The 23,827-nt window shown below is 44.6% G+C and overlaps 1 protein-coding gene and 1 long non-coding RNA gene across 2 annotated transcripts in view; one reads left to right on the top strand and one right to left on the bottom strand.

Moving 5' to 3' along the window:
- Positions 1-6,611: 6,611 nt before the first annotated feature.
- The window catches only part of LOC147339730 (uncharacterized), a 35,748-nt gene continuing 18,532 nt past the window's right edge, over positions 6,612-23,827 (bottom strand). Inside the window, exons 2-4 of the long non-coding RNA XR_015159023.1 lie at positions 13,809-13,988; positions 12,439-12,619; positions 6,612-6,972 (exon numbers count right to left, since the gene is read on the bottom strand). This is a non-coding gene — a long non-coding RNA (uncharacterized LOC147339730). The remainder of the gene's footprint in view (positions 6,973-12,438; positions 12,620-13,808; positions 13,989-23,827) is intronic.
- Positions 15,271-22,854, top strand: LOC147339733 (histone-lysine N-methyltransferase PRDM7-like). The gene is made up of 9 exons (XM_086388840.1): positions 15,271-15,606; positions 16,011-16,134; positions 16,428-16,535; positions 17,514-17,563; positions 19,343-19,499; positions 20,328-20,429; positions 20,646-20,917; positions 21,391-21,458; positions 22,575-22,854. Exons 1-9 carry the CDS (start codon positions 15,532-15,534, stop codon positions 22,852-22,854), a joined length of 1,236 nt encoding a protein of 411 aa, XP_086244966.1. The 5' UTR covers positions 15,271-15,531.

Raw genomic sequence — 23,827 nt, 5'->3', positions numbered from 1 at the left:
TCTGAAGAGGCAGGTCAGGTGGTCTGGTATTCCCATCTCTTTCAGAATTTCCCACAGTTTATTGTGATCCACACAGTCAAAGGCTTTGGCATAGTCAATAAAGCAGAAATAGATGTTTTTCTGGAACTCTCTTGTTTTTTACATGATCCAGCGGATGTTAGCAATTTGATCTCTGGTTCCTCTGCCTTTTCTAAAACCAGCTTGAACATCAGGAAGTTCATGGTTCATGTATTGCTGAAATCTGGCTTGGAGAATTTTGAGCATAACTTTACTAGCATGTGAGATGAGTGCAATTGTGTGGTAGTTTGAGCATTCTTTGGCATTGCCTTTCTTTGGGATTGGAATGAAAACTGACCTTTTCCAGTCCTGTGGCCACTGTTGAGTTTTCCAAATTTGCTGGCATATTGAGTGCAGCACTTTCATGGCATCATCTTTCAGGATTTGAAATAGCTCATATGTATGCTGCTGCTAAGTCACTTCAGTCATGTCTGACTCTGTGCGACCCCATAGATGGCAGCCCACCAGGCTCCCCCGTCCCTGGGATTCTCCAGGCAAGAACACTGGAGTGGGTTGCCATTTCCTTCTCCAATGCAGGAAAGTGAAAAGTGAAAGTGAAGTCGCTCAGTTGTGTCCGACTCTTCTCGACCCCATGGACTGCAGCCCACCAGGCTCCTCCGTCCGTGGGGTTTTCCAGGCAAGAGCACTGGAGTGGGGTGCCATCGCCTTCTCCGATGTATATGTGGGTATAAATAAATATTTACTGTGCATATGATGACCTCTTGAGGAGAAACAGAAATATGCTAATGAATGTACTTTATAAAATCCAAATGTATTCACTCATATGTATATGTGTGTATGCTGCTGCTGCTGCTGTGTCACTTCAGTCGTGTCCGACTCTGTGTGACTCTGTAGACCGCAGCCCACCAGGCTCCCCCGCCCCTGGGATTCTCCAGGCAAGAACACTGGAGTGGGCTGCCATTTCCTTCTCCAATGCATGAAAGTGAAGTCGCTCAGCCATGTCCGACTCTTCGCGACCCCATGGACTGCAGCCTACCCGGCTCCTCCGTCCATGGGATTTTCCAGGCAAGAGTACTGGAATGAGTTGCCATTGCCTTCTCTGTGTATGAATAAATATTTATTGTGCTTATGCTGCCATCTCGTGGAGAAATAGAAGAATGATTGTGAATGTATAAAATCCAGATGTATTCTTTACATGTTGAAAATGATACTGTATAACTTTGTTAAAAATTAATATATGCTCATAACAGAAAATATAAAGTTGGTAGAAAAGTACAAAGAAAGAACAAAATCACCCATGATCTCATTTAACATTGGCTCAGAATTCTGAGTTCCTGGGACAGGGAGATAAAAAGATGAGGGTGTGCTAGTTCTTTTATTATAAAATCATCTTTTCTGCTATTAACATAGCTGTTAACATAGAACTTGGTTTTGATACGTGATTCTTGCTTTGTTTATTATCTTTAAGCCTCTGCTTTTACAAAGACCTAGCAATTTGACTCCCTGTTTAGAGACTGTTTGCTTCAAGGTTGTTTTGTTTTTCCCATTTTTGCTATAATTTAAAAAAATGTTGCATGTCATGGCTATGGTAAATAGTGATGCAGTGAACATTGGGGTGCATGCATCTTTTTGAATTAAGGTTTTCTCCAGGAAAATGCCCAGGAGTAGGCCATATGGTCATCGTATTTTTTGTTTTCTAAGGAGCTGCCATAGAGTTCACCATATCGGTGGTACCAATTTAGATGCCTTCTGACAATGCAAGAGGGTTCCCTGTTCTCAACGCTCTCTCCAAATTATTGTTTGTAGAGTTTTTGATGAGGGCTATTTGGACTGGTGTGAAGTAATACCCCATTGTAGTTTTGATTTGCATTTCTCTGGTAACTAGTGATGTTGAGCATCTTTTCAAGTGTTTGTTGGCCATCTGTATGTCTTCTTTGGAAAAATGTCTATTTACATCTGCCCATCTATTGAGTGTTTTTTTTTTTAATCCTGGGCTACATGTGCTGTTTGTATATTTTGGAGAGTAATGCCATGATAACTAATGAGAACTATCTGTATAGCACAGGTAACTGTCCTCAGTGCTATGTGGTGACCTAAATGGGAAGGAAACTGAAAAAGGACGATGCATACACATATATACAAATACACACATACATGCAACTGGTTTACTTTGCTGTACAGCAGTAAGTAACACAACACTGTAAAGCAACTACATGTGTACATACAGTAGGCTCCATTTACAGAAAGTTCTAGATGAGGCAAAGCTAATGTTTACTGATAGAACTGAGAACAGGGGTTGCATCGGGGAAGGGGAGTGTGGGGAAGGGACCCAAGAGTTTTTCTAGGATGGTGGGAAAAAATATTGCAGTGAACATCATATATATAATCTTCGTGAAATTGCATAAATACTTCTGCAATGTAAATTCCAAACAACGTCTTGCTAATTGGCTCCATGCATTGATAAATTTACTGCTGCTGCTGCTGCTGCTTAGTCGCTTCAATCGTGTCCGACTGTGTGACCCCATAGACGGCAGCCCACCAGGCTTCCTCGTCCCTGGGATTCTCCAGGCAAGAACACTGGAGTGGGTTGCCATTTCCTTCTCCAATGCATGAAAGTGAAAAGTGAAAGTGAAGTCGCTCAGTCATGTGTGACTCTAGCGACTCCATGAACTGCAGCCTACCAGGCTTCTCCGTCCATGGGATTTTCTAGGCAAAAGTACTGGAGTGGGGTGCCATTGCCTTCTCTGGATAAATTTACTAGATACTGTCAAATTGTCCTTCAGAAAGTTGCATCACTTTATGCTTTCACAACAACACATGAGCACTCATTTTCCAACCTCTCATCCTCAATTTAGAGGAAACATTTGTTATTACTCAATGCTTTCATTCAACTTCTGTCCGTTTTCATGGTGAGAAGTCGTATTCCATTATTGTTTTGGTTTGCATTTCTTTTATTACCAATTAGGTTCAACATTTTCTCCTGTTTTCTGGTAATCTTTATTTTTCTTCTGAGTAATTTGCATTTCTTTCTTCCCTTTGTTTACTTCGTGTTTGTCTTCTATTGGGTTTTTCACTATGTATTTAGAATCAACTGTTTGAACTTGGGGTGTATATTAGTACATTCCTTCAGGGACTGCAGGCTGTGCAGGAAGTGGTCCCAAGGCGTTGCAAACCATTAAGCATGCTCTGTGGAATGGAGAAATGGTAACATGGCAGCCTGTGTTGGCGACAAATGTTTCACAGAGTCTTCTCTTAATTAACCCCCTCATAGAAGACAGTGAATTTTTAAAGAGAAGTACTAAAACTGTGGCCGTATGAAATTACATATATATGTACACACCTATCTACACATATGTGTGTGCATATGTGTATATATATGTGTATATATACAGACTAAAATTTTGTATCTTGTGAATAATAAATAAAATACTAAAACCTGACATATATGACAACAAACTTTTACAACTTAAACCAACAAAATTTGGTTTTGCAGGGGAAAAATATTTAATTACTGACACTATTTAAAAATCCTGAAGTATGGAGATGGTAATAAAAATAGAACCAGCTTTTACTTGGTTTTATTCTTGTAATAAAACTCTTCATGGGCAATGCCCCCCAGTATTGCCTGCACTGGATGTGGGCCACTCCCTCTGCCCCGCCTGTGGAAGGCCACTGTTACATTCTAAATTCCTTAGCTAAAAAGGTCCTAATCATTATTGGCTTTGTGACCTCCAAAAACCACCATTATTTCCCTTGCTTTCCTCCCTCCTTCCTCCCCGCTCTTTCTTTCCTTTTCTTTCTTATACAATTGTTAAAGATTGCTTTCCATTTATAGTTATTACAAAGTATTGGCTATATTCCCCATGTTGCGCAATACATCCTTGAGCTCATCTTACACCTGAGACATTGTACCTCCAACTCCTCCAACTCTGTATTGCCCCTTCCCCTCTCCACTCCTCGCTGGTAACCAGTAGATTGTTCTATCTGTGAGCCCCTATTTTTGTTATATTCTCTACTTTGTGGTATTTTAAGGTTCTATAAGTGATATCATACAGTATTTTTCTTCTTATTTTATTAAGTATTATACCTTACATGTTACAGCAAATGGCATTATTTCATTCCTTTTATGGCTGAGCAGCATTCCATAGGTCTTCCTTGGTGGCTCCAGGGCGAAGAATCCGCCTGTCAAGAAGGACATATGGGTTCAATCCCTAGGTAAGGAAGATCCCTTGGAAAAGGAAATGGCAACCCACTGGAGTGTTCTTGCCTGGAAAATTCCATGGACAGAGGAGCCTGGAAGGGTAGGGTCCATAGGGTCGCAAAGAGTGGGACATGACTTAGTGACTGAACAATGAGTGTCCCATAGTATATACATAGGGATTCCGGGATGGCTCAGACGGTAAAGTGTCTGCCCAAAATGTGGGAGACCCTGGTTCGATCCCTGGGTTGGGAAGATCCCCTGGAGAAGGAAATGGCAACCCACTCCAGTACTCTTGCCTAGAAAATTCCATGGGTGGAGGAGCCCGGTGGGGTACAGTCCATGGGGTCGCAAAGAGTCGGACACGAGTGAGTGACTTCCCTTAATGATTTCCCTTAGTGACTGAACAACAACGACTGTCCCATAGTATATATATACCACATCTTTATCCATTCATCTGTCTATCATCTGATGGACATTTAAGTTGCTTCCATGTCTTGGTGAATGGTGTGCTTCAAGGAACATTGGGGTACATGTGTCTTTTTAATTAACATTGTGCTTTTTTTTTTTTTTTAATATATAAGAATGACACTGCTAGGTCATGTGTTGTTACATTTTTCATTTTTTGAGAAATCTCCTGCTGGGGTCCAGCCCCGGCTGATCCAGGGAGTTCGAAGTGGGGACGGCATTGGCGAGGATCAGGATACAATAGCTTCAGTTAGATATTAATTAGAGATATAAAGAGTAATAGAATGAGGATAGCTCAGTAGGAAAATTCAGTGGAGAAAAGAGGCTGAGTAGCTTGGTTTATTCGGGAGACCAATAAAATTTCAAGACAAGAAGTTTGCACCACTTATGTAGGCCACAGGCATCCTTCCGTTCTCTCGAAGGAGAGGAGACACTGAGGCCTCCCCCGTCGGATCTTAGAAGCCCAGGCATAATTAGTAAGCATGGCGGGTTCCGCACTCCTGATGGAGACTCAGCCAGAGTTTGAGAGAGAGAGAGAGAGAGACATGGGGAGACCAGTTTTTTGAGGAACTTATCCCAATCCTTTATTTTCCATGGTCTACTTTTATACACTGAGATGTTATGCAAAAGTCACACGGGGTCAGCAGTCCTGACTTTTATCAAAGTCAAGTGCTTCATACAAATGTATACAGAGGTCTTAGGGATGTTACATCATCTTCTGGCCAGAGGGCCTGCTGACAATTTATGACCCTCTCCTTGTGACAGTGGTCAGTCAACCAGGACACTCATTTCTCCAGGGGTGATTATTCTTAAAACAGACGCCACCCAAATAGTTACATTCCTATAGGGTGAGGGTGTAGTGGGTTTTAGTTAAGGAAAGAATTTACTTAGCCTAATGTCTAACGTGATTAATATCAAAGGTTAATACTTATTTCTATATATTCATTAATGTGTGTAAGGGCAGGGGATGTAGAGACTTAGCAACAAACATTGGCTCAACAAATGAAAAACACTTCACCAATACAATTTCTAATCAGCCCACTATACTTATACTAATAATTTTCTAACTTCTCTAAAGAACCTGTTTTTAGAAGGTTTAAAGCATCTCGTGTCTCTCACGGTTGGGAGGCTGTGAGCAATCACATGTGGCCAGACAAGCCTGTCAGGCAGGCTAGAGAACCTTCAGAGGAGTTTGTAGGTTGAAACACTCCTATCACACCCAGGAATTTTTATTAACTGGAGCTCTAAGTTAACTCCTTCTCCGAAAGAGGTGGTGGGGGACAGCCCCCCGTAAAGTCAGAGGTGTAGGTGAGAGCACAAAGTAGTAAAGTAGGCAGGCTCTGGTTATGGGGGTAGATGCTCGAGGATCTCCAGGGGGACTCCTCAGGCTTGATCCCGCCCTTGCGTATGTCGAGCCTCCTTCCTCATGACCTTTGCCACGGGTGGAGTGCCTCACGCTGGCCCCCAACAATCTCCATACTGAAAACCACAAATATTTTACTCCTAAGAACTACCTTTTAGCAAGCAAGTTTGAGTTTTTGAGGCTGCTAGTTGCTGACATCATAACTTGAGGTGTAATAAACACTACTGTGAGGTAGGTGCCAAAGGGGCAACTACTTTGTACGCCTTTTTTAGCAAATAGCACTGCCACCCCTCGCATGACACAGCTCCCCAGCTAAGCTCCCAACTCTGCAGTCACACACAGAAACACAAAGTCCTCTTCCTCTTCTCCCATGGGAAGTGTATCTTTCGGGCTCAGTCTGGACCCAGTCCTTCCTCCTGTTTTCTGGCTAACTGGACCTTCTGGTCCCATCTCCAACTCCACAGGATGCATCTCCGTCCCTCTTCACACATTTATCCCTTCCCTGTCCTCTCTGCCCCACACCCCCCCCCTCCACTGCTTACCAGAGAGCTCAGAGACAGATAATTCCACATTAGGTTGATTTTATTTAAAGTTCATTATTAATGTGTGCTGTTGGTATAAGATTCAACGTCTGTACTGTTGGCCATTTCTCAGCGGCAAGACCCTTGAAGATTTCTGAGGTCTCTAGCCATACTCTGAAGTCACTGGCTGCCCACTGGTCTAGCTGTCCCCCTGGCAGGGGTCCTCACGATCCCTGGGATCTCCTCCAGTTATTCTGATTCAGCTCTTCATTCACCTTGGAACACTGGCTACAGATTTTTGAGCCTTTGATTTTCTTCAGTTTCTTTAGGTGGGTGTTTCTGAGAAGATTCCTTGGTCAGCTTTGGTTGAATTGCTTATTTACCCTCACGGTTACCCAGGCCACCTGGAGAAAACAAGAGAGTGAGTACAGAATGGCATTGGTTTGAGGAAGAGGGTGAAGATGGATGGGAATGATGGCTTCAGGAGAAGGGGTGTGGGCAGAGAAGAGGTATATGCCAGGCAAAGACAGGGGAGGGGCTCTTATGGGGAGGTGTCAATGGGCAAGAGGAGCTTGGGTGGGTTCAGGTCACCTTGACACATCTTTTGGACCTTAGCTGATAGGACGTTTTCATCTTTTCCTCCTGGGTATCTGGAGTCCACTGTTCCATAACTGCTCTAGAGCCTTGTGGCTTCCCAGTCAGCTTAGTCATTTTGAAGACTCCCAGTGGTCTGCTCCAGAGCCCCCAAGCACCCTTATACATACCCCTACCCAGGGGGGCATATCCTTATGCTTTATGAGGTCAGCATGTCACTTCCCCAGGCAATGGTGGTCCTGGGTGAAACTTGACATCACAAAGCCCCATCCTGACATTAGGAAAGGATGCGGAGCAACTCAGATGATTTTGTGGGAGAAATGAGGCATTTTTAATGCCCCTTAAGAGCCCTTCAAACTCACCTCATCCTCATCTCTCTCAGACAACTCTCATGGGTTATAGGACAGGGAGCATGCATCCCCTCCAAAACTTGCCTCACAGCCACAGTATTCAGGCTTTCATTCTGTTCTCTCTCACCTTTCACCATTATCTAGTTTTTAGTATCTCGCTTAAAATCCCTCCATGATAATTAGGCTGTATCGAAGTGTTTGCAGAAATCAGAATCATTCCACTTTCCTCCTACAAGGTTGTCTTAAAGCACCTTGAAGACCATTTAATTCTGGGCCATCTTCCAGAAACCTTTTCCATCCCACCTCCTTTTCTCAGTGTTCACACAGCTCTCCTCAGTTTTCTAGTTTCCAGTCTGAAAACCTAGTCTTCACGCCGTGAGACTGCACTGAATACACTTGCCCTTCCTCCACTTGGAGCTGCCTTGTTTCAAGACTAGGATTCATGGTCATCTCACTAGGTGTAGCTACCCAGGCTTTGGTTTTAAGAGGGTTATGGGGATGAAGCAGATAAATGCATACTTCAGGTTGGGCTGGATGATCCCAAGATGGAAATGACCACCTGCGACTGACTAGTATTCCCAGGAAAGGGGTGGAGCTTTCCCAGAGGTGTGTGAGCCTGGTGTGCAAAGGTCTTATCAACATGTGCCCTCACACATCTCTTTTCTCATCTTGTTTTCCTGCTGGCATCTCCATTGGAGCTAACCTCACAGTCGAGACCACTATGGAATTCATTTCCGTGAAGAGCTACCACAAGTTTCCAGCTTCTTGGAGGAAACACTGAGTAATCACGTCCTGTCCATCCAGTTCCCACGGTCTCTCATTGAGGTGGTTGGTACTGGAGGAAAGAGGAACGAGTTGTGTGCTTCACCGCAGTCCTTGTGTTATGAATTGACAAGCAGGGTCATCCAGCCTAAGGTGTGCCCCTGGGGACACAGGAAGCTTCATGGGGCTTCCTGTGTTTCCTGTGAAGTGCTTACTTTATGGTGTCCACGGGTTGCTTATTCACCCAGGATGCATCACACTGCTTAAAATTTTACGAGGTAGAACAAACCCAAAAGAGCTCTTAAAAAATTTTTAGAAGAACCTAAAACATGATAGGAAAATGTGAAACAGACACGAGCAAACATTTATAAGAAAGATGTAGCACTGGCCATTCACTTTATTAAGAGATGTTTAAAAGATATGAGCAGCCAATTGACAAGAAAAATATGGGACTAGACCCTAACCACATTAAAAATATATTTAATCTCACTACGGTAAGAACAATCATATTAAAATTCCCATGACAAACCAAACTGACCCAGAAGTGGCATAGATTTTAGAGACTGCAGACAGAGACATTAAAATACTTGGAATAGTTGTGTTTTGTATATTATAAAATTAAGTAGAGATATGGAAATGATAAAATAGATGCATTTTCATCTTATAGACATGAAATCTATAGAATCAGATGACAAACACAGTAGATAGAATAAATGACTGATTAGACAGGGCAGCTGGAGAAAATTGTGCACTTGAAGAGGTAGCAATAGAAAGTGTCCAGAACGAAGCACAGACTACACTAATACATACAAAGTACGACACAGCATAATCTATTGATTTTTGTCCCCCTATGAGTTCAGCATTGGTTAAACATTTGAAAATCAATCAATGTAATTCAACTTACTAAAGAACTAAAAATGAAACACAGTAGGGTCATTTCGATAGATGCTGAAAAACAATTTGATAAAATCAAACATCTATCCCTGGGTTGGGAAATCCCCTGGAGAAGAAATAGGCTACCCACTCCACTATTCTTGGGCTTCCCTGGTGTCTCAGCTGGTAAAGGATCTGCCTGGCAGGCAGGACACCTGGGTTCCATCCCTGGGTTTGGAAGATCCCCTGGAGGAAGGCATTCCAACCCACTACAGTATTCTTGCCTGGAGAATCCCTAAGGCCAGAGGAGCCTGTTTGGCTTACACTACATGGGGTTGCAAAGAGCTGGACACAACTGAGCGACTGAGCACATACTGTGAAAAAACTCTTAGCAAACTAAAATTAGAAAACTCCCTTATCCTGATGAAGGTAATAAACTGTATAACTACCATCACCCTTTATGTTAGAACACTGAGTGTTTTACTTCTAAGATCAGAATCAGCAAAAGTTGTCCCCTCTCATTATATTGAACTTCTGTCCATGAAGTCCTATAAGACAATGATAATGAAGTTATTCAGTTTGGAAAAGAAGAATTAAACTTTTTATTTGTCAGTGACATTTACGTAGAATACCCAATGAAATCTACAGCAACAACAGAATAAATAAAACTAAGAATTAATTTAAGCAATCTTGCAAGATATACAGATGATATATAAAATTTAATTAATTGCTTTTTTATATGGTAGGATGGATAATTGAAAATTAAATTTAAAACATAACAGTAACATTGGAGTATGAGAAACTTAAGAAACTGACAAAATATATGAAAGGCACAATGCCAAATAATGGACAAAAAATTTGAACATGAAATTCACTAAACGATATACAGATGGCAATTAAGCATGCAGGCCACACCAAAAGGATGGTTCTAATGAGAGAACAGATAACAAGTGTGATAAGGATGTGAAAAAAATTGAACTTTCATGTACTGCTTCTGGGAATACAAAATGGGACAGCCCTGGTGGAAAACACTTTGAAAGTTGCTTAAAAAGTTAAACATTGGGTTACCATATGACCCAGCAATCCCACTCCTACATTTACACCAACAAGAATGGGGAAAAAAAGGACGTGTACATGAATGTTCATAGCAATCTTATTTCTGATAGTCAAAAAGTCGAGATGAACAAGATGGCAGAGGGGTAGGTGGATGTGGAATACATCTTGTTCCACACACATCAGGAATACACCTTCAGACACAGAAGTGTTTGCAGAACACCAGCTGAGTGTGGACAGGAGTACCTGATCAGTGGAAAAGAATATATAAAACCACAAATCTCAGTAGGATGAAGGAACTAGGTGGGGAAACAGGAGTGTTATTAGGACTGGACCTGCCCTCGGTGGGTGGGAGAACTGAAGTAGATGTCCGATCCCGACATGGGAGCAACTGTCTGGATCAGAGGAGAAACATTTAAGGCTGAGAGTGAAACAGCTGATCTGTGGCAGCTTAAATTGAATGAGAATAAGACAGTCCTCACCACAGCCAAACACACCACAGACACAGGGACACAGGTCCCCTAGAAGGCACAGCAGCTTGGAGCTGGTGTTTGGGGAAGGTGGAACAATCCCAGGGCGAGGGCTGCTTTTGACTGTGGAGAGACAGATTAATGGGATGTGAGGGAAGAGATCATGGTGGGAAATGCCTGTGGAGGATTACCAGGCAGAATGGAAGCAAGGCGATACTGCTGAGTCGGTCTAGGGGGTGCAGCCATCATCATAGCCTCTTTCTCCCTACATGTCAGCATTGGCAGCTAAACAGTAGAGAGGCTGGCCATCAAGCACCTGACTCACAGGACTACAGAGTAGGACCCCAGCCAGGTGGCCCCTCTATGTGCCTGGTGCCCTAATAACAGAGAATGACTCCAGGCAAGGGAGCCCTCTAAATGCCTGAAAGAGCAGAACTATGGAGAAAGTCTGGCCAAAGAGTCCTCCTGAGCACCAGCTACAAGACGCTGGAAAAAAAGACTGTGATAAGGTCATAACTCCTGCGGCAGAGGCAGTCCGTGTCGCTGAACATTTGGCGCCTCCAGAGTACCCACAATCCAAGAAGCTGTGCCACCTTCATGCTCAACTCTCACTAGGGCAGAGCTGCCACAGGCAAAAAAGTCTTGCGTCTATGCGGGCAGGGTCGCTTCAGTAGTGCCTGACACTTTGCGACCCTGTAGACTGTGGCCTGCCTGGCTTCTCTGTCAGGGAAGGGGCTTCTACAGGCAAGAATACTGGTGCATATTGGCCAATACTGGTTGACATACCCTTCTAGAGCACTGTATTTCCTGCTGCCCTATCTGCCAACTCCCCTGAGTATCTTGTGCTACCAGAACCCCTGTGACCCAAGCAACTGCACCTCCACATCTGGCCTCACAGGGGCAAATCCAAGTCCTGCAGGGTAGCCTCAGGAGAAAAAACCCAGGGGATAATCCACATGCAGAGCTGCAACTAAAACCACAATTGAAACCCAGGGGCAGTGTTGCTAAGGAAGAAGACCCTGTAAAAGCTGCAGATTAAGTCTACACCATCAACTAGGCAGACTCTGTGTCTATGGAATATATAAAAGGACATTGAAAGCTCCCAAAAAAGAAAATGCACTAGTTCTGATAGCTGTGAACATTGGAGGCAAGAACACATAGGAATCGGACCAGATTAGAATCTGAGCTGCCCCCAAATCAAGTCCAGAGATCAGCACAGTTTTGGAGGGCATCCAAGAGAGATGAGGTGGACTGTGACACCCAGCAAGGGAAAAGACTCTGATAGAAGTGATGGAAGAAAAACAGGTTTTATTTTTATGGTTTGACTTCCTCTATAGATATATCAATAACCTCAGATATGCAGATGACACCACCCTTATGGCACAAAGTGAAGAGGAACTAAAAAGCCTCTTGATGAAAGTGAACGTGGAGAGTGAAAAAGTTGGCTTAAAGATCAACATGCAGAAAACGAAGATCATGGCATCTGGTCCCATCACTTCATGGGAAATAGATGGGGAAACAATGGAAACTAACAGATTTTATTTTCTTGGGCTCCAAAATCACTGCAGATGGTGATTGTAGCCATGAAATTCAAAGATGCTTGCTCCTTGGAAGAAAAGCTCTGACCAACCTAGATAGCATATTAAAAAGCAGAATCATTACTTTGTCAACAAAGGTCCGTCTAGTCAAAGCTATGGGTTTTCCCAGTAGTCATGTATGGATGTGAGAGTTGGACTATAAAGAAAGCCGAGTGCCGAAGAATTGATACCTTTGAACTGTGGTCTTGGAGAAGACTCTTGAGAGTCCCTTGGAGAGCAAGGAGATCCAACCAGTCCATTCTAAAGGAAATCAGTCCTGAAGATTCATTGGAAGAACTGATGCTGAAGCTGAAGCTCCAATACTTTGGCCACCTGATGCGAAGAACTGACTCACTGGAAAAGATCCTGATGCTGGGAAAGATTGAAGGTGGGAGGAGAAGGGATGACAGAGGATGAGATGGTTGGATGGCATCACCGACTCGATGGACATGAGTTGAGCAAACTCTAGCAGTTATTAATGGACAGGGAAGCCTGCCATACTGTGGTACATGGCATCACAAAGAGTCACACACACTGAGCGACTGAACTGAACTGATAAGGGGAAAGAATATGAAGAAGAATAGATATCTATATCTGTACCAGACCAGCTGAAATGTAAAGGATGCTGATGGAGGCTGGTTCTGACCCTCAAGACTTCAATAAGCTGAAGCTTGGAGTCTGCTACAGCCCAAGACCCTTAATGAACATGTCTGTAAATTTACAGTGTTAGTCACTCACTCATGTCTGACTCTTTGCAACCTCATGGACCACCAGGCTCCTCTGTCTATGGGATTCTCCAGTCAAGAATACTGGAGTGCATTGCCATGCCCTCCTCTGGGGATCGTCCCCACCTAGGGATTGAACCCAGATCTTCTGCTGTGGGCAGATTGCTTACCATCTGAGCTACCATGGAAGCTTGAACATGCCTGTTCCCATAGATTAAAGCTTCCCCACCTTTGTGGTTTAGAGAGACACTGCTCTGGAAAGCTGCATGGTGTTCTCCATAGTTCTGCAAGTAATACACTTTTCCTTCCCATGAGCTTTGGCTGGGTTGTATCTTCTGGCTCAACACCCACCAAGATGTAAACTCACTTTTCTGGTAACATTTCTCCATCCAGAGTCCCAACCACCACTAGATACTAATTCTACAGTCAGTCGTCTGGCTTCCAATACATGGAAATCACCTTATTTTTCTGTGAGCAAATCTACCTAACGGCCAGAAACAGTGTCCCTATTTTATCTTGTGAAGCTAGTAGGTGTCAAGCAAACTCAGCTCTGTGGATCCATTGTCCTCCAGTTCGATGCCTCGTTGTACAGAAAACACTTGCAAGACTTTGAGGTTTTATTTATATCTCATTTCTGAACGCTTTTGATACCTACATTAAATACACAGATTACTCATCAGTGCCACTTCTACTTTGAGGTTAAAAATCCTCCAAGTTTTTTCTAACATACCTATTCCATGTGTTGCATTTAAATCTTTGACCATACATTGTTTATCTTGTGTCTCATCAGAATTTAGTTAATTACACCGTTTTCCCCTGAATAATGCGGTACTCACCCCATAGGAGATCTTGTCAAAACTGGATTTGACAAGGTAGGGCACAGGTGGGCCTAGGAGAAAGTCCGGGAGCACTACTGCCATCTGGTGGAGCTGTGATTCTAGTTGAGGGCACTGGAAGGAAACATCCCGCCTGAGGACATCCCGCCCACTTGAGGATACAGGCCTAAGAGGCAGTGCCTGAAAACAAGCAAAGAAAATGGCCAAAATGCGCCTGCGCGCTGGCGGCTTCTTGACAGAAATGCCCCCTGAGCAGCCAATCCCTGAGCGGTTGGGTGGGGCCTCCTCCTCTCTCCACACCCTTCCAGCGCCTATTGGCAGGGCTGCCTCCATCACAACGCCGATTGGTCGCTTGTGCCTGACATGGTACAGACCGGCTGCTTGCCCTTCACTTCGCCTCAACGAGGGAGGACTCCATGCCATCGAGCTCTGAACGAGCCTAGGACTGGGGTCGGCAGCGCCGCAGAACAGCTGGGAGACTTACCGGAACATACCCTGCACAACCCTCACAAACCCTTACCCTGACGGCTTCAAATTCCAGGGTGAGAGGCCCCAAATCCCGTCAGCTTTGAAGAACCTGGGTCCTAACTTGAAGGGAGCTCGCATCTCGTCAGCTTCAGGGACTACAAGTCCCTTCACCCCCAGAAACCCCAAATCCCCTGGTGCTGTGACCCTCAAATACCTAGAGTAATCCCAGTTCCCCTCAGGCTGCTGCCGCGTCACCTCAGTCGTGTCCGACTGTGTGTGACCCCAGAGACGGCAGCCCACCAGGCTCCCCCGTCCCTAGGACTCTCTAGGCAAGAACACTGTAGTGGGTTGCCATTTCCTCTTCCAATGCATGAAAGTGAAAAGTCAAAGTGAAGTCACTCAGTTGTGTCTGACTCTTAGCGACCCCATGGACTGCAGCCCACCAGGCTCCTCTGTCCATGGGATTTTCCAGGCAAGAGTACTGGAGTGGGGTGCCATTGCCTTCTCCACCCCTCAGGCTGAGGCACCCTCAAAATAGCACCCGCAAAGAGACCAAATTTCCTTAACCTCGCAGACCCTGAATACCTCAGCCTGGGAGCCCTTAAAACTCTTTGTCCTCAAGACTCCCACTGTCCTGCCTGTCAGAGACCTAAAGCCCCTTAATAAGAAACCTCCAATTTCCTCAGCCTCAAAGATCACAAGTTCTCTCACCCTGCACATTCTACATCAGCCAAAACATCCCCAGTCTCCTCTGTCTGAGGATCCCAGTTCCTTCAGCCCCCGTGTCGCAGATGTCCTCAAGCAGAGTGACTTGTCTCTTAAACGTAGAACCCATGTTATGCCCAGATTTTTCCGAGTTCCCAGGCAGAGATCCTCAAAACACTTCTTGGAGAAATATTCCCTCTCGTGCACTGGAACAGAGCCCTGATTTCAGCCTGACCCCAGTCCAGCAGTTATGGGCTCCTAGGTCTCCTCAGGACTCCCTCTGTCACCCACAGACACGTCCCTCCCAGTGCCTTTCCTCAGAGGGGCGGAATTGTAGGGGAACCATAGAAACCAAATCTAGTTCACATTAGGCTGGCCTGTCATAGCTGGTCAGGATCCGTCCCTCTCACCAACACCCTCACTCCGACTTTCCCCACACCTTCCTGCCCTGGACACTCCACCCAAGGAAGACAGACCAGGCTCTGGACAGTGGTCTGGGCTATCTCAGCATCTTCTTCTTCCACAGGCACCTTGACATTGAGGCAGTCCCATGGCCATGAGCCCAAACAGGTCTCCAGAGAACAGCACTGAGGGAGATGCTGGGAGAACAGAGTGGAAGCCCAAGGTGAGAGGCGGAGGTGGCAAAGCTGGGCTCTAAGCCAGCTCTATAGGAAGGACATGGCGCTGGTCCCTGAAGGACCACAAACTGCTTGCCTGGGCAGCTGAGTGAACTTCTCTGTGAATGTACACAGGATGGAAATGCCTGGTCCTGTCTGAGATGGTGGGGAGGAGTGGGACAAAACAGGACACTAGCATCATCAACTGCTCTGTGTCCAGGGAGAGTTAGGAAAATGCTCAGTGTCTGTTCAGTTAAGCAGGACACAGGCAGGAAGGAAAGTCTTCATCCCTGTCTCACAGAGACCATCCAGTAGCTTCAGGCTACTCCCTGCACAAAAGGTGGAGGAGAAGTCAGCTCTAAGGTCTGACATATATTAGTAAGTCACTGATGGAATCTACTATTTTCCTTAGGCCAAAGATGCTTTCAAAGACATTTCCATATACTTCACCAAGGAAGAATGGGCAGAGATGGGAGAATGGGAAAAAATCCGATATAGGAATGTGAAAAGGAACTACGAAGCGCTGATTGCTATAGGTAACACGTGTGAGCCTGGGAAACATGAAACAGGTCTTCACCCCTAGTGTTTACTTGGCCCTCTCTTAGGTGGCTTCTTCTGCTCACAGTCCCTTTCGTGTGCAGACTAACCTGGAGGGAATTTTTATTGTTTTGTTCCAAAGTGGGGTTGACCCTGGCAGTGCAGAGCTCACAGCTTGCCTTGTTCTACATTCTTCCAGCCCATCCTACTGATTTCCCTGACTTTGTGACACTTTCCATTGCTTCTGTGCTTTGTGCCTCCTTCTTAGAACATATATTTTGCTTCTTTCCAGGTTTCAGAGCCACTCAACCAGGTTTCATGCATCACCGCAGGCAGGTCCTCAAACCCCAGGCAGATGACACTGAGGATTCTGATGAAGAATGGACACCAAGGCAACAAGGTGAGGGGCCAGAAGGATTTAGAGGTGTCTTCAAGAAACCAGCCTGGGCTTAGGTCTCAACTGTGTCTCAGCCATTAGCAAAGAAAACATAATTTTCAGCATTCTAAAGTGGTTGTGGCTGAGTATTGACATGAGCCTGAATGAAGGTGAAGGTATAGGTTTTCTAGTGTTTTCTGTTTAAAATTTATCATTCTTTGTAAAAAGAATTATTTTTGCTAAACATCCTTAATGAAAGGCAATTAAATATACCCTAGACTATAAATTCACTTAGCTCTTGACTATAGGTTAAAAAAATAAAACACAAATAGGATTGTTTTCTTATTTTCCTTTTTGGAATGGCTGTTGTTCATGCATGGGAAGATATTTGAATGTTGATTTTGTACCATGCAACTTTCTGTGCAGGTTTTGTGTGTGTGTGTAATTTAAAAATTTTCTGCACATAAAATCATGTCCTCTGTGAACAGACATAATTTTACTTCTTTCTTTCCAACTGGAAGCCTTTTGTTTCCTTTTCTAATCTAATGCCCTGGCTAGGACTTCTAATATTATATTTAATAGAAGTATTGAGAATGGGCATCCTTGCCTTTTTCTCTTGATCTTAGAAGTTTTCAGCTTTTCATTGATGACTATGATGTTAGAGATAGACTTTTCATATATGACCTTTACTTTATTGCAGTCACTTCCTTCTATTTTTACTTTCTTAAGTATTTTTGTCATGAAAGTCTAGTAAATTTATTAGATACTTTACAGGCATCAGATGAAGCACAGATGAAGTTTCATATTTTTTAAATTTTAATAAAATTATGTTATGCTCCCAGTGGAAGCATAGGAGTTGATGATACAGAAATCACTTTCCATTCCTCCTTTGGTAATCCTTGTCCTTGTCACTCTCTGGCTCAGAATTTTGTGTCCTTAATTAGAATGCCCAGAGTTTGGAAACATTTACCAACCAAAACTCTGATTCTCATCATTTTTTAGGTAAACCTTCTGGGATGGCCTTCAGAGGGGAGCGCAGTAAACACCAGAAGGTGAGTGTCTCCCAAATCCTGTTGACAAAAGAATCCTCCTCACAGATCCAGTCACAGGTGAGAATAGGAGGAAACACAGAGATCCTGGAGACTGCTGCCTTCCTGTCCTGAATCTTTAGCACAATGTCTGATATCATTACCATCTTTATAGTTAGTAAGAACAGCAAATATAGTAGGCTGTTCTATTGTTACATTGTTTTCACAATATTTCAGACTTTAAGCATTTTATGTGAATAAACTTACTTAAACCTTAAAACAATCCTACAGTACCTATAAGTAGGTATATAGCTATCACCATTATAGATCAAGAAACTGAGGTAAAAAAGTTTGATTATATTCGTGGGAACACAGTATCACTGGTGGTACAATCTAATGCAAAGCACCTTCCCTAAACCCCTTACAAAGCGGTTAGAACTTCCATAGTTCTATAAAGTTTCTTCTTACATCTTTATATCATTCATCTGAGAGATGTTTTCAACCTCAGTTCTTTTGTGCTGTGCTAGTGAGGGATATCTGACTAAGGGAAGCTTAAGGACATGTTGGGCAGTTTGTAGAGTGGACGGTCCAAGATGAAGAAGCTGAAGGACATATAGTTTGTAGAGTGGACAGTCCAGGATGAAGAAGGTGACATGATCCCTACCTCAGAGACTCCTACTCCAATAAGATTAAGTAACTTGCAGCTCTGACAAGCTTCAGGTTTATGACTCAAAAACAACAAATAAGAAAATAACTGAAGGACTTCACGTAGGTTACCAGCTTTTGAGTAGAAACTCATCATCTGGACATGATTTCAAATGCTCATTCTTGTAGGAGGAAGTAACAAGTCCTTCCTCTGAGCTCTGATTAGACAACTCTCCTGTTTGGAATCGTTTGTTTAGCCTGCCCCTGTTTTGTGAGCTTTGAGAGCGTAGCCCATACCGTTAATTCTCAGATGTCCAGGCCCAGCTCAAAGCCCCTAAGGGCCCTCTGAATGTTTTGTGAATGAGTGACTCCACATTTAAACATTCATCTAGGAATAAGAAGGTCAAGGAATACTGAGGATAGTATTTGTGAGCTAGACTTCAAATATAGAAGCAGTCAAGGGGATATATTGATGGCAGGGATGTATGCTCACATTCATTCTGTATTAAAGAGCTCACACAACGATTTGTTGAATGTTATTAAACTTCATGTCCACTATCACAATAAGAATCAGCATGTATACCAATTTATAGATCAGGAAACTGAGGAGAACCCACTAGTCGTACAGTCTTCTTCAAGGAGAATTGATGAGGCCAGCTACTTTAATTCCAAACATTGTCTCTAGGACATGGCAACCTGCAACTTCCAGCTCATTTTCTTTATTGTCTGAATGTGTTTCTGTAGATCATCTTTTCTCTTCTCAATCTCACTACTTTGTCACCTTATTTTCCAGATGTGTTTTGTCCCCTCTGTAATTTTCCATACTTCCTCGTCCATCAAAGGTCCCCTAATTAGTAGAAAACCTCACGGATTTCTCTATGAGCCCTTACCCTCTTCTTTCCCTGACCTCAAGCTATTCTCCCTGCGTTGCTCTCACTTTTATGCAGAAAGTTGAAGGGAAAGAATCTTAAGATATGAATTCTAGTTTTGATTCACTACCCACTTAGGTCCTTTTTTTACACTCCAGTGTTCAGAGCCCCCCTCCACCAGGTATTTCCAAGAATTGTCAAAGTATTAACTAAAGTCATGCATGTAAAAATACTTCATATAGTCCTAAAGAACTAAAGAAATACATGTTGTCTTTTACTCACATGGAAGAGATTGTCCAGAGGACCACTAAATAAGGTATCCAGTTTGAAGAAATTGCCGGGAGCAGCAAAATTGCTGAAGAAAAGTGGCTCCAAACAGGCTCAGAAACCAGTGCCCCCTCCCAGAGAAGCGAGGACCCCTGGAAAGCACCCCAGACACAAAGTCGGTAAGATAAAGTTTGGGGAGTTCCTCTAATTAGTCCCTCTAATCCCTGTAGAAAAGCTAATAAGTATGGCCTAGGTGTGGGGTGTGGACTTTGGGTAGGCGTGGGTTTAAGCTGGACTGATCTGAGGCATAAAGTTAGCACTGGGGCCTTGGGAAAATCTTATACATTTTCTGAGGTCCTGATTGCTCATCTGTAAAGTGCAGATACAGACACATAACTCATACGGTGTTTGGAAGCATTACATGAAATGCAAAAGTGCTGACACCTACAAGTAGTTCAATAAATCCAGCTGTGATGATAGAGACCACACTTTGTTAGTATTTATACACAGACCTCTGCTCAATGCTTTACGTGTCATGCCCTTAACATATATTTTCTGAGTAGATGTGTCAGTGAACTATTTCCTAAGTAAGAAGGTTGGGAAGTTAAACCCACTAACGGGAAGTGCAGGAAGCTAACACTGAACTGGGCATCTGTGGTCAGTGTGGAGCCTCAGTGTCCTGAACCAGTAGTTAAAGGGAGAAGAAACAAAGTATAGAGAAGGGACTTCCCGGTGGTTAAGTGGTTATGACTCCACACTTCCCCTGCAGGAGGTGTGGGTTCCATTCCTGGTCAGGGAACTAAGATCCCACAAACCATGCAGCATGGCCAATAGATAATGTATCATTAAAACATAAAAATACACAAGTAAAAGTTTGAAAAATAAATGTGAAAAAGTTTTAACAAACTGTATAGATGGACAAGTAGGAGATCTCACCCTTTCTGATAAAACAGGGACTAATTCTCCAGACCCCACCAGCCTTGCTTAGCTTCTGTTCTCCATGTTAGAACTCAGAAGAAAGGAGACCGAAGTGAAGAGGTACAGTGTACGAGAAAGAAAGGGCCATGTGTACCAAGAGGTCAGCGAGCCCCAGGATGACGACTACCTGTGTGAGTGACCCTGCTGGCCCACTCATGGAGAAGGGGTTATGAGACCTTGGTACAATAACCTCACCTCACCATTTGGTCCCCCAATCATCCCCTTCCTCTATGACTTGGGGTACAAGATCAAGGCCAAAGGCCGCGAGTGCCCCAGCTCTTTCTGAAGGTCTTTGCGACCAGCAACATCCCTATACCTCCCCTCATCCCTGTTGCTCTCACCTCCAGATTGTGAGGAGTGTCAGAACTTCTTCATCGACAGCTGTGCTGCCCATGGGCCCCCAACCTTTGTAAAGGACTCTGCAGTGGAAAAGGGGCATGCCAACCGCTCAGCCCTCACTCTGCCCCCTGGGTTAAGTATCAGGCCATCGGGCATCCCTGAGGCTGGGCTTGGAGTGTGGAATGAGGCATCCGATCTGCCACTGGGCCTGCATTTTGGCCCCTACGAGGGTCAGATCATATACAATGAAGAGGACTCCCACAGTGGATACTGCTGGCTGGTGAGAAATAGCCCTCTTTCCCTGTCCTCTGGCTCTAATCGTTTGTGTGTTGTGGGGGTGTACTTCATGTCTACATGCAAGGACACGGATGGTGATGACATGTCGGCAATGACACAGTCAGCCCTGTGTACTGTGTGCACTGGGCATGAACACAGGACTTCTATCCAAAGGTCAGAGGAAGGTGGGGGGCAGTGGTACAGGCACACAAGACTTCTATCTAAAGATCAGAGGAAGGTGGGAGACAGTGGTACAGGCATACAGAAGTGACCCTTCACTTGTGGAGCCCTTGCCTTCAATGTGCCAGTAGACTCAGACTTGAAATGATGAGCTTACTGTGTGGTCCGACTGGCAGTTGAATCCATGCAGGCTGAAGAGCACCAATGCCAGCAGGGGGAAAGTTCTCCTATTACTTACTACCAAAAAAAATAAAATAAAAGAGAGAAGAAAGCTTGTATCTCTTTTCTGACACTCAGGTCACCAAAGGGAGAAACAGCTACGAGTATGTGGATGGAAAAGACACGTCTTTGGCCAACTGGATGAGGTGGGTGCAGTGAGCCTGCAGTTTGTAGATGTCGCTCCTCCCTCAAGCCCACACCCCTTTCCTTCTCAGCCCATCTCCCTCGGTAGCTTTCACATCTTCTTTCCTCTTTTCCCTCCATATCATGCTCTTTCATTTCAAAAGACATTAGAAAGAAAGAAAGAAAAATATAGCATGTGCCCTCAAAATATAAGTCTATATGCTCAACAAAACTGAGGTACTTGAAAACAACTTGAGGAGTCTAGATTCACCAGGGACACTTTACCTCACTTAACTGACACTTACCAAACACTCTATGTCCCAGTTTAGACAGTGAACTTCATTACTGAAGCAGATCACACAACCCATGTCCTTTTGCAGAACATACTGAAGACAGACATTAACCAATTGATTTTAGGAATAGTAACCTTGCTTTTTCTATTTTTGAATAATTGCACAGCACCAGGATAACCTAACATGGGAGACCTTGAGTCCGTGTGGGCAACAACCTCCCCAGGCTCGGTTCCAGTGAGAAGTGGGCCCTGAGGCCTGAGAAGGAATGGGGAGCAGGATGGCCGTGAGCATGGCCACTCTCTGAGGGCCTCTACTTTCATCAGGGCAGGCAGAAAGTGAATAAACTATTACTGTTCTCTGTCTCAAGCTATGTCAGAGCACTCTCCATGTTTCCATGGGAGAGGGTGGGCAAGTGAATAGGACCCTGGGTACATGTCGGGAGATTGGAGAAAAGCCTCTGGAGAGAAGGCAGGCTGGGGTGAGTGCTGAGGGGTGCATGCTAGCCTAGGAGTACCAAGTCCTGCGGAATGAAAGAGAACTTAATTTAGAGTTTAGAGGAGCTGGAGGTCACCAGTCTTACGGACAGTCCAGGTGGAGACAAGTCTGGAACTGGGCTCTGGACAATGGCTAATTAGGTAAGGAGAGAAAAGCATTCCAGCCCGGAAGAGGACCGGAAACAGGATCTGGAAATAGGAATTCACACAGCCAGGTCTAATGTATGAACAGAAGGTCCCCATGGGGGGCAGTGGGAACCATGGCGGCCTCAGAGCCTGAAGGCTCTGGTGTCCAGTAGTGGAAGGGTCTCCTCACCTGTGGTTTCTTTCCCTTTCCCGGCCTTGACCCCAGGTATGTGAACTGTGCCCGGGATGATGAGGAGCAGAACCTGGTGGCCTTGCAGTATCACGGGCAGATCTTCTACCGAACCTGCCGGGTGGTCAGGCCGGGCTGTGAGCTGCTGGTCTGGTATGGGGACGAGTATGGCGAGGAACTCGGCATCAAGCAGGACAAAAGAGGGAAGAGCAAGCTCTCGGCCCAGAGAGGTGAGCGCCAGCCCTCTTCCAGCACTCCACCCCATCCTGGGGAGCTTCCCTGGTCCTATTCTGAAGCACAGTCCAATCCAGTCTAAAGTCAGTCAAGTTGCAATTAAAATGCCTCAGAATTTGATTCATTTCATAAGACTGTTAGGAAAAATATTTATATTAAAAATATTAGTTCTAATTTTCAATATTTCATGCAAAAAATATGTAACATCACCTTCTTCTGAAAGGCTTAGAAGCAAAAAGCAAGTTTTTTAGCACCTACCAGCTCTCTCACCTTTACCAGTTTCTTCCTCATTTCCTCCACATTTCTAAGTGACATGCACACAGTGATTTGCATTCAGTTACTGTTTCAGTTTGTTGTCATGTGAATTCATACTTTGTGCCAGACAGGGCTACACACACTGAAGCAGACAGAACCACTGCCTTGGGGCAGCGTGGGCTTCATACCAGACAGGGGCTGGTGCTCTGAGGAAAACCAGTACAGTAAAGTGCCTCGGATCAGCATGCACAGAGTGGGGTGTGGCAGAGGATGGTGGGGCAGGGTCTCTGCAGAGATAACACCTGTGGATTCCAGGATTCCAGGCAGGGGAGCAGCCAGTGCTGCAGCCTCAGGGCCGGGAAGAGAGGCCATGTCAGTGGTCGCAGGAGGAAGCACAGAGGGAGAGGAAGGAGGCTGGATGGAACACAGAAGCCTCAGCGCCCATGTCCATGTGCAGGCCTTAGGGGTCTTCCTGGGTGACACAGAACAACCATGTGGCTATCAGCTCCAAGTGGCATGTTCTCTGTGCTAACATGATGCTTCGGTTCATTTTTGGGAAGAGACAGCAGTGGGGAGTCCCCTCAGAGGTCAGTTCATTGCCAGACATGAGGGGAGAGTGGCCTGGGTAAAGATGCTTGGGAGTGAGGGTGTGAAGTCTGGCTGGAGATGTATTTTTAAGCAGGACTTCCTAGTGCATGTTAAATGGACTAAGACTGTGTGAAATAAGAGGTATGAGTATTGATGAGGCTTGAGAAAGGACATGTCTTTATTGTATGATGTATAGAAAACAGAGAGGAGCA

This window comes from Bos grunniens, chromosome X, assembly GCF_055505025.1.
Source record: "Bos grunniens cultivar Pamir isolate PY7600 chromosome X, Bosgru_T2T1.0, whole genome shotgun sequence".
In the NCBI taxonomy this organism is placed as follows: domain Eukaryota; kingdom Metazoa; phylum Chordata; class Mammalia; order Artiodactyla; family Bovidae; genus Bos; species Bos grunniens.
This window is presented reverse-complemented; position numbering and strand designations above follow the sequence as displayed.

What these genes read in the sequence shown, in the direction of transcription:
- LOC147339733 (XM_086388840.1), top strand. Translation starts at nt 15,532, where the DNA reads ATGGCCATGAGCCCAAACAGGTCTCCAGAGAACAGCACTGAGGGAGAT. An exon ending in CCAGGATGACGACTACCTGT is followed by an intron (nt 20,430 to 20,645) that starts GTGAGTGACCCT and finishes TCTCACCTCCAG; the next exon opens with ATTGTGAGGAGTGTCAGAAC. An exon ending in ACAGTGGATACTGCTGGCTG is followed by an intron (nt 20,918 to 21,390) that starts GTGAGAAATAGC and finishes TCTGACACTCAG; the next exon opens with GTCACCAAAGGGAGAAACAG.